Source organism: Triticum aestivum, chromosome 6D, assembly GCF_018294505.1.
Source record: "Triticum aestivum cultivar Chinese Spring chromosome 6D, IWGSC CS RefSeq v2.1, whole genome shotgun sequence".
In the NCBI taxonomy this organism is placed as follows: Eukaryota; Viridiplantae; Streptophyta; class Magnoliopsida; order Poales; family Poaceae; genus Triticum; species Triticum aestivum.
In genome coordinates, this window is record NC_057811.1 from 404,623,073 (window position 1) to 404,633,870 (window position 10,798).

The window sequence follows — 10,798 nt, forward strand, 5'->3', positions numbered from 1 at the left end:
GGCCAGCCTGTGCGTCCGGATCGCCCGAAGGAGCTCCGGGTTTCCGATGTTTGGCGTGTCTGCTCTTTTCCTCGGGAGCCAGATCGCGACACTGTCTGTACTGAAACATCTCCTTTCGGGTAGGGGATCGCTGCCTGTGGCTCTCCCTTCTTCCTGCGAGAACCACAAAAGGCGGAGGAAAGCAACCGGTGGTTGGTGCCGATGTTTCCCCGTGTTGGTCGAACCGAGCAGTACATTTCGGCCATTTACTCCGGTGACTGACTGTGGTGGCTGCGGTTGGGGCAATGCGACCGCACATTCATGCCGTTCCGGCGCGCAGAGGGGCCCTGGACGCGGACGGGCCGGCGAGGCGGCGCGCCAGACGAACGGCCGAGCTGGACTGCGAACGCAGCGGGGACGGCGACATGCCACCCGTTGTCGACGGCGATGGCAATATGGCATGCATGCGCGGCGCGCGCTGCCGATGGCACGCCACCGTTGGGCTTGCCGATACGCACGGCGCCCCTGGCCGGCATTGATTGGGCTCGCACGGGCCGCACGCGACACGTACGCCTCCTCCTGCCGTTGCCGCATATCGCGCATGCATGCATGCATGCATGCGGAGGACCGGATGAGCGAGCAGGCAGCCGTGGCAGGCCATAACTCCAGGCCAGCGGCGGGGCAGGACTGCGCCTGCGCGTGCAGGGATTGAATTAAACCGGGGTGGCATGTCAGGGCGGAAAGCGCCGAAGCGGCGGGTTCAGACAGCGAGCGAGCAGTCTGATCCGTCCGGTGAGTGACTGTCCGTCCGTCACCGCGGCGCGCAGAGATGAATTAATTGATGGAGCATGGCTGGGTAGGTAGGTAGGGCACTGACTGATGCACCGGGCGGGCGAGCGCGAGCCAGCTCTCTCTCTCTCTCGTTTCATTAACTCGTAGGACGACGGGGCAGGGATGGCAAGAACATTATCGAGTCATCCCAGAAACAGAAACGGAGGGACTTGTGTACACGATACTGGCAGTCTGGTACTACTGATCATCACGCCAATTGAGCGTGCAGTACGTAACGACTAACGAGTGTAAACAGACAGGGGAAGTGACCGAAGCAACCAAGCCACCTCGTACGTGCCGCATCGCACAAGCACGAGCATTGTCGATGGAGCACAGCACGGCGGCGAACCGGCGATGAGATCGGTGCTCCAATGCAAACCCTAGCAGCCTCTGGCCGCCAGCGCATGCACAAAACCCTAGCTACCATCGCTCGTCGGGATCTCACGTCTTCTTCTCAGTTAAAACGTTTGGTGCGTAGGGCAGGGGAAGTAAAAGGGAGAAGCATACATCAATGCAATGCAACGTGCAGAGAGAGATGAGATGAGCTCACTGGATGCATGCAGCAATGAATAGTTTTACGTACGTACAGAGCACGGGTCGATCGTTGATAGTAGTAGTATTAGCTAGTCACCCTTAGCTAGTGCTACCACCTACTGGTGGCTACTGGAGTGTGTGGACTTTTCTGTGTACGAGCCAACGTGTTTGTACGAATGTGCACGAGACGAGCCGCCGAGCTGGGTTGGGTTGGTTAGGCTAGGCTAATGCTTGAGCACGTCGGGGATGTCGACGGGGTACCGGTGGACGCAGGCGGCCCAGGGCCCGTCGGCGCCGCCGGGCGCCGCCGGCGGGCGGATGCACTCCCAGGCGGCGCTGTTGCACTTGAACCCGGAGCCGAAGCCGATCATCCACACGCGGTCGCCCTTGCGCATGCGCCCCTTGGCCTCCACGTAGGCCAGCTCGTACCACAGCGAGCTGCTGGACGTGTTGCCGAACCGGTGCAGCGTCATCCGCGACGCCTCCACCTGCTCGTCCGACAGCGTCAGGCTGCGCTGCAGCTCGTCGATCACCGCGCGCCCGCCCGCGTGGATGCAGAAGTGCTCGAACGCCGTGCGGAAGTCCGGGATGTACGGCTTGATCCCGCGGTTCACCACCTTGCGCGCGATGAAGGACAGCGCGAACAGCAGCTGCTCCGACGCCGGGAGCACCAGGGGCCCCATGGCCGTGATGTTCGCCTTCAGCGCCTCGCCGGCGACGCTCATCAGGTCCTTGGACAGGTTGATGCCCACGTTGCCCCGGTCGTCCTCCTCCTGGTACACGCAGCGGTACGCGCCGTCCTGGGCGCCCGTCAGCGTCCGCACCACGCGCGCCAGCCGGAACCGCGCGTTGGCGCCGTTGGTGGAGAGGAGCACGGCGGCGCCGCCCATGCGGAAGAGGCAGTTGGGCAGGAGCATGGCGCGCTCCTTGCCCATGTAGTAGTTTGGCGTGATGGTCTCCGTGGACACCACAAGCGCGTTCGACCCCCTGGGCGCGACCTGGAGCAGGTTCCTTGCGAGCCCCACGGAGATGAGCCCCGCGCTGCAGCCCATCCCGGCGAGGTGCACGTTGCGGACGTCCTTGCGGAGGTTGTAGCGGTTGACGATCATGTCGGCGAAGGACGGCGTCGGGGCGAAGAGGCTGCAGTTGACGACGAGGATGTCGATGTCCTCCGGGGCGACCTTGGTCTTGGCGAGCAGGTCGTCGATGGCGGAGAAGACGATGAGCTCGACCTCGGCGCGGGAGGACTCGAGGTCGCGGGACGGCGGGATGTAGTGCTGCGCGTAGGGGAGGCAGGTCTCCTCCCCGAGCCCGGAGCGCTCCAGCAGGCGCGACATGAACCGGACGCTGCGCTCGTCAAAGCCCGGCCACACGCGGGCGTGCTCCTGGAACGCGGCGAACGGGACGCGGCAGCTGGGGCTGGTGCGGAAGCACGCGTAGTCCACCATGTACACCGCGCGCGGGCGGAGCTTGAGGTAGACGGCGGCCGCCGCGGCCGGGACGAAGGCGGCCAGGAACATGTGCACGGGCCGGAGCGCGCGCAGCCGGGCGAGCAGCTCCTCGGGCCCTAGCTCCGCCGCCTTGAGCAGGGCGGAGGCGGCGAAGGGCACGGCCGCGATGGCCACGATGTTGCTCACCGCCAGCTGGTACAGCCGCTTGAGCTGCACCGACGAGCTCATGCTAACGGCGCGCTCTGTATCGCTTGCGTCTGCGTTGGGAGCAGCTTTGGCTTTGTGGCCTCGTGGGGGTGTCGCCTGGCTCGCGGTGGGAGGCGAGGAGAAAGCCGGGAGGGAGAATTTAAAGAAGCGGAACTCGGGGTGCCGGACCCCGCAGGTGGAGCCCGAGCCTGTCGCCCCGAGAAGAGATCACACTACAGAAGCAGGCAGAGGACTCACGATCCTGACTTGATGAGTCGGCTGTGTGAGTAGGTGGCTACTCCCCTCAGATTAATCAAGTCTCGGTCGACTGCGTAAAAGCCGTTGGATCTTTGCGCGTAGATTTGTGCTGGACTGAGCATCCCCCGACGGCCCACGTAACATGTCGTCCCACCGGCTACAGGTAGGGCATCTTTAATACGGTGCCGCAAACCACCCACGTCCGTCTTGATCGAACCAACGCGAGACTGTATCGATTTGCAAGACGGTTCGGATACATTTTCTCCGTAAACTCGAGACAAATATGAGGAGGTTAGCAGGAGTCCGGACACCAGACACGTAGGACTACGACTCCCCCGGTCCATCCAAAACCCTTCCCGAATCCGTGCCTTCATCCTCCCTATTTTCTCTTCTGCCTTCTTTCTCTTTTGCCTTCTTCACCACTCCATCATCCCGGCCGCCACGCCACACTCCTGTCGGAAGTCTACGTCTCCGTCGCCTCAAGCGCTCCAGCAAGGCTCCACCTCGCTTCTCCTCCATCGCCGTTCAACCCCTGTCCTCCGAATACTCACCATGGCCGGCAACTGTTCAATGTATTGCCAAAGCTAAAAATGCTTTCCCTTCTTCTTTCTAGCAATGGATTCTTATTTGGAGTACATATACGAGCAGTATGTTGAGTCGTCCGACGGCTCATTGGATGAGGAGTACTTCAATGAGACGGCGATGATGCAGGCGGTCCTTGAAGACGTGGAGCATGCAGAGGAGCGTGTTCTCAATTTCAAGGGCTCGATCAAGGGTCATCGAGTGCTCGAGCGTTCTGCGGGCAAGCTTCAACTTCAAAGTCACCTGATTTGGCACCAGCCAAAGGAGTAGAAACATCAGCTGACCTCGATAAGAAGCAAGGGAGTGGTGCCGCAACACGGCGCGCGGCCATTTGACAATGATGGCTCACTACTTTGCCGCCGATGCACTCTTCGCTGACCATTTTCGTCAGCGCTTTCGGATGCGCAAGACTGTCTTCGATCATTTGTACCATGGCGTCTGGTCCTATGATGACTACTTCATCCTAAAGAATGACGTCGTGGGAACGAATGGGTTTTCTGGTTACTAGAAGTGCACGGCCGCACTCCGGATGCTTGCATATGGCACGGCCGCTGATTCGTGGGACAAGTACCTACAAATGTCTGAGAGCACATGTGGAGATGCCATGGTCAGGTTTGCAACTGCAGTGTTTGAGGTGTCCAAACCTCACTACATAAGAGAACCAACTATGGCAGACACGGGAAGGCTCTTGTCAATCTCAGAAGCTAGAGGTTGGCCAAGTTTGCTTGGATCTCTTGACGACATGCATTGAAAATGGAAGAACTTCCCGAAGGCTTTATGTAACACCCCGAAAATCACGCTACAGTAATATCCCCCTAATGGTGACCATGTCATCGTGATTACTATGCAGCTTGCCACTTGTCCAAAAATCAAAGCCTTTTTCAAATTTAAAATAAGTCGAATAAATTATTTCTTCGAGCAGGAAAACTAAAATGTTCATCATGTGCCAAATAATCCGTACCTATTATTGGTGGTGAACCAACATTTTTGCAAAATGTTTAAGTGGCCTAAACTACTTAAAACAGTGACCTAAGCGATAAATTAAATGCCTTTTTAATTTATAAAAATTGCAAACTTTTTCAAGAGCCTCACAATCTTTTTGTGGCAGTCCACAATAATTCTTTGAAATTGTTTTGGCCAGTGGCATATTTTTGCAAAGTCCTTTGTGGCTAAAAGAAAAAGCAAAAGCTGCTGGAAAAAGAAAAAAAAGGAAAAAAGAAAAGGAAAAGCAGAGGGGAGAGAGAGAAAGCCCCTGCCCCACGGAGCCAAATGGCCCAGCTGGCCGTCGGCCCACCCTAGCCGGGCCACTCCCCTGTTGTCTTCCCCTTTCTCCTGTTCGACCGACCCGCGCGAGTGGTCGCCGTTGAACCCGCTCATCGCCTCGCGCCTCGCCGACGAGGGGATAAGGATCCCCTCCCTCCCCGTCGCCTCGATCCTCTCTCCCCACCCCCACTTGTGCCTCTCCTCCCCCAGATCCACCTCTCCCCTCTCCCTCTCCTTCATTCTGGAGAGGAGACCGACGCGGTCGCTACCGTTCTCCGTTGTCCACGCGGCCACAACCACCGCATCGCTTCGCCGTCCTGTCCGTCGTCTCCGCCGGTCTCGACTACATCGTCCTCAACCACGAGCACGAGCAGGAGAGCTCTGCTACGCCGGGATCGAGCCGTTCCCTTTGCTTCGGCCGCCAGCGATCCTCCTCCATCTCCGGCGACTCTGCTGCTCCTAAACATCCAAGGGCCATCACCGTCTCCGGCCGTTTCCGGTCAAACCGCCGCCACAGATTGATGCGTGGGCAAGAGCCCGTTCGAAAGAACCTAACTTTGTGCCAAATGGTGCCCCCTAGCGCGATTCCGACGCGTTCCGGCGAAGCGCCGCAGCGAATTTGGTCGCCGGAGCTCTCTCGGCGCGGACGCCGACGTGGCTTAGTGGGCCCCGCCCCTAGGTCGCTGACCAGTGGGCCCTAGTGGCCCAGTTGACTGTGTTGACCCAGTCAACTGCTGACTGGGCTGCCCAGTGAGACTGACGTGTGGGCCCCACGTGTTTAAAACATTTTAAAAATAAATGAATCTGCTAATTAAAATCTGTTAATTAATTAGTAATTAGTTAGTCACTGACACCAGGGGCCCACCCCTCTAATTAGCCTGTTAGTTTAGTTTAAATTACTGTTAGACTAGCAGAGGCTGACATGTGGGTCCCACTGGACCCACAGGTCAGGTTTGACCCTGGTCACCGAGTCTGTTGACTGCTGACGTCATCCCACGCAATGCTGACGTTATAATGATTTTCTGTTAATTTGAATAATTCCAAAAAATACTTTAAACTTTAGAAATTCATATAAAATAAACCGTAGCTCGGACCAGAAAACCTTATATATGAAAGTTGCTCAGAACAACGAGACGAATCTGAATACGCCCTCCTCATACCTGTCACGTGCCCCGAGCATGCTGAACATGGAACCGTCCCCTCTCCTTTCATCTGTGTGGAAAACGTTAGATGCCAGAAAAACCCCTCCGGATGTTTTCCCTCTCCGTCTGCAACGTCTAGCACTGCGTAAGTTCACCCCTAACACCGTGTATTACCATGTTATGCGTTTTGATGCTTTGTTTGCTTAATATTTATTGTTTCTTCCCCCTCTTCTCTCCGGTAGACCCCGAGACCGATGCTGCCCCTGTGATCGACTACGTCTCCGACGACCCTTCTTCGTTTGCATCACAACTTCCAGGCAATCCCCCCCTTTGATCATTCCGATATCGCCCATTCTATTCTCTTATGCTTGCATTAGATTTTGCTACTGTAATTGGTTGCTCCTATTCTGATGCATAGCCTGCTTTTGTACCTGCTATCGTACCTTACCTGCTTATTCTAAACTTCTTCGTATAGGCTGGTTGGCGATCCATCAGTGACCCCCATCTTGTCCCAGTTGCCCCGCTTTATGTTCGATGACTCGATCAACATGATCGACGTCCAGGCCCCGACACCGCACATCACCCCCCTTAGTTGTACGACTCTGCAGAGTTACTATCAAGTGCCGAGGGTGTACCTCATCAACACTTCTGATGTTAACCCTGTAGTGTAGCTATTCGGTCGTGGCCATCGAGGGTGATTCCTCCTTGACCACTCCCGATAATGACTCTGTCGTGCAACCGCTCAAGTGTGGACCAACGAGGGTGATTCCTCCAAGTCCACCTTGATGGTTACATCGAGTGGGAATCCATCGAGGGTGATTCCTCAGGTTTCCCCTTGCTGTTTTAGACACACGGTTACTTTGACTTACCACAGAGCCATGATGACATCGGGTCGGCCCTGAGGGGTACCCGCGAGTGATGTGAAGTCATGTTGATCTGGAGGATACCCGCAAGTTTTCCACGCGGTGCGGCCGGGCATCCTTAGCCCTTGCCACAAGTCCGTGAGACGGGGCGACGGGGTCACATGATCGTGTCTCTGCTCGTTACCACACACTACCAAGACACTAACAGTTTGGATATTTGATCCGAGTAGGCCTCTGGCCATTTCACACTAACCACCACGAGGGAATAAGTATGGGCACTATCCATCGTATGCATCAGCCGAAGCTTTTCAGACGCAGCGACTGAGCGGCGTGCGCCGGGTTGGACTGCATAAGCACCTGCCTTGTTAAAGGAGGTAGCTAGGTCTGCTTACCGGCCACGTAGGCAACATGCAGGAGTGCAAATGGCGATGGGCCCAAGACCCCTGCGCGCTTAGGATTTAGACCGCGTGCTGACCTCTCTGTCGAGCCTAGGTAGGGCTGCGGTGTGTTGATCGGCCGAGGCCGGTCATGACCTGATGGTGTGTCCGGCCGGAGTTGATCGAGCGTGTTGGGTAAGTTGGTGCACCCCTGCAGGGAAGAATTCTATCTATTCGAATAGTCGGGTCCACGGTAATAGATGCTCGGAGTTGTATCCCGATCGATACAACTAGAACTAGATACTGGATGCTGAGGCATGTAATGGATATGATGGCTTCGCGATTGTTTTCTCGCAGGGAGTCGAGGAAGTGATCTCTGGGCGATGTTACAACAGACCTACTAATACTATAATATGCCACTCTTATCTCTTCTGATGCTTCAAGATGCTTGGAGCTGCTTGAAGATGCTAGTCTTTGATAGGCTAGGCTTTCCCCTTATCTTCTGGCATTCTGCAGTTCAGTCCACAGATACTACCCATTTCATTGACACCGATGCACATGTAGTGTAGATCCTTGCCTGCGTGTACTTTGGATGAGTACTCACGGTTGCTTTGCTTCCTCTTTTCCCCCTTTTCTTTTCTTTTCTTCTCAGACGTCGCAACCAGATGGTGGAGCCCAGCAGCCAGACGCCACCTTCGACAACGACTACTGCTACCACGAGGGTGCTTACTACTACGTGGAGGCCGCCGACGGCCAGGAGTAGTTAGGAGGCTCCCCGGCAAGAGGCCTTGCCTTTTTGATCGTTGATGCTTTTGTGCTAGCCTTCTTAAGGCAAATTGTTCAACCTATGTCTGTACTCAGATAATGTTGCTTCCGCTAACTCGTTTGTATTCAAGCCCTCGAGGCCCCTGGCTTGTAATATAAAGCTTGTATTATTTTAATTTGTGTCTAGAGTTGTGTTGTGATATCTTCCCGTGAGTCCCTGATCTTGATCATACACATTTGCGTGTATGATTAGTGTACGATTGAATCAGGGGCGTCACACTTTACAAGGGAAATATGAGGGTCATGTTAAGAAGCCCACCATAATTCCTGAAGCAGTTGCATCACAAGATCTTTGGATTTAGCACGCTTTCTTTGGCATGCCCGGATCTCACAATGACATCAATGTGCTACAACGATTGAAGGAAAATGACCTCCTTGTCACTATACTATCAATGGATATGAGTACAACATGGGCTACTATCTGGTTGACGGTATCTATCCTCCGTGGGCTACCTTTGTCACCACCATCTCTAATCCACTAGGCCAGAAAAAGGCTTACTTTGCCCAAAGACAAGAAGCGGCTAGAAAGGATGCCGAGAGGGCATTTGAAGTTTTGTAGGACCGTTTTGCAATTGTTCGTGGACCTGCTAAACAATGGGATCTAGAGACCTTGTGGGAGGTGATGACATGTTGTATGATCATGCACAACATGATCATCGAGAATGAGGGTGATGATGCCGTCGTAGCTCTAGAGTTTGAGAATATGGGTGATCCTAACCAACTTCCAATTCAGAATCCGGCCACATTTGAAGAGTTTATCCAAATGCATAAACAAATTCGGCATGGACTGACTCATGACCAATTGAAGAAAGATCTGATTAAGCATCAGTTGACGGTCATGGGGAAAATAATGTTGGGATTAAATATTTGAATTTTAAAATTTAAACTACTATTGCATGTGGCTATTTGAACGTGTAGACTTTGTGTGCGGCTATTTGATCGTTCGGACTTTAAAAAATGAGGAAGGTCGGATGTATGTGGCTACGGATGGATGGCAGCCTCCCGCGTTCATATCCGTGGACTGGTCCCCCTATTTGCGGACGGATGCGGGATGAAATTTGTGGGTTGCCGTTGAAGATGCCCTTATCCCCTTGGTCATGGCTCAAGCCAGCAATCCTACCCATGGGCACCCGACCCAATGGGTAGGGTATGGGTCACCAACTTCGCCCAAGGGTCTTACCCACGGGTAACTCGCTTAGTCATGGTAGGGTATGGATATAAATTTATGTCCGTGGATCACCCGATGGGTTGCCAATTAATATTGCTAATAAAATAAATATATTTTTAGACTTATTATTTATATGTAGAAATGCACTTCATACAAGTATAAGCTAACTCTCAAGTATGAATGGCTAGTAGCAAACTAGACACTACTGGTATCAGTGACTGGCACTGGTCACTTGTCTTATCTAGTAGGCCCATAGAAAAACCAACCAGACCCTTTCATAAGGCCCGATATTAGAGCATCTACAGCTGCATTGGGAAAATCCGACCCCTCAAACACCCGCGGACGCGCCCGGGCGCGTCCGCGGGCACTAACCGGGCACGCCTCATATTTCTTCTTCCACACTCACGTCCCTCATATTCTAAACCTCAAAATCATGCAATTCATGCAATGCTACGTAAAACACATGATCATAGCGCAATTCATCGGATTAGCCGGACAAAAGGTGTTGGAAATATGCCCTAGAGGCAATAATAAATGGTTATTATTATATTTCTGTGTTCATGATAATAGTCTATTATTCATGCTATAATTGTATTGTCCAGAAATCGTAATACATGTGTGAATACATAGACCACAACCTGTCCCTAGTAAGCCTCTAGTTGACTAGCTCGTTGATCAACAGATAGTCATGGTTTCCTGACTATCGACATAGGATGTCATTGATAACGGGATCACATCATTAGGAGAATGATGTGATGGACAAGACCCAACTTAAGCATAGCATAAAAGATCGTGTAGTTTCGTTTGCTAGAGCTTTTCCAATGTCAAGTATCTTTTCCTTAGACCATGAGATCGTGCAACTCCCGGATACCGTAGGAGTGCTTTGGGTGTGCCAAACGTCACAACGTAACTGGGTGACTATAAAGGTGCATTACGGGTATCTCTGAAAGTGTCTGTTGGGTTGGCACGGATCGAGACTGGGATTTGTCACTCCGTGTAAACGGAGAGGTATCTCTGGGCCCACTCGGTAATGCATCATCATAATGAGCTCAATGTGACTAAGGCGTTAGTCACGGGATCATGCATTGCGGTACGAGTAAAGAGACTTGCCGGTAACGAGATTGAACTAGGTATTGGGATACCGACGATCGAATCTCGGGCAAGTAACATCCGATTGACAAAGGGAATTGCATACGGATTGATTGAATCCTCGACACCGTGGTTCACCCGATGATATCATCGTGGAACATGTGGGAGCCAGCATGGGTATCCAGATCCCGCTGTTGGTTATTGACCGGAGAGGCGTCTCGGTCATGTCTGCATGTCTCCCGAACCCGTA

At 53.6% G+C, this 10,798-nt stretch overlaps 1 protein-coding gene across 1 annotated transcript; it reads right to left on the bottom strand.

Annotated features, from left to right (window-relative positions):
- Positions 1-1,346: 1,346 nt before the first annotated feature.
- On the bottom strand, positions 1,347-3,129 carry LOC123145404 (3-ketoacyl-CoA synthase 5). Its single transcript, XM_044564809.1, has one exon. It carries the CDS (start codon positions 3,021-3,023, stop codon positions 1,569-1,571), a length of 1,455 nt encoding a protein of 484 aa, XP_044420744.1. The 5' UTR covers positions 3,024-3,129; the 3' UTR covers positions 1,347-1,568.
- Positions 3,130-10,798: the final 7,669 nt, after the last annotated feature.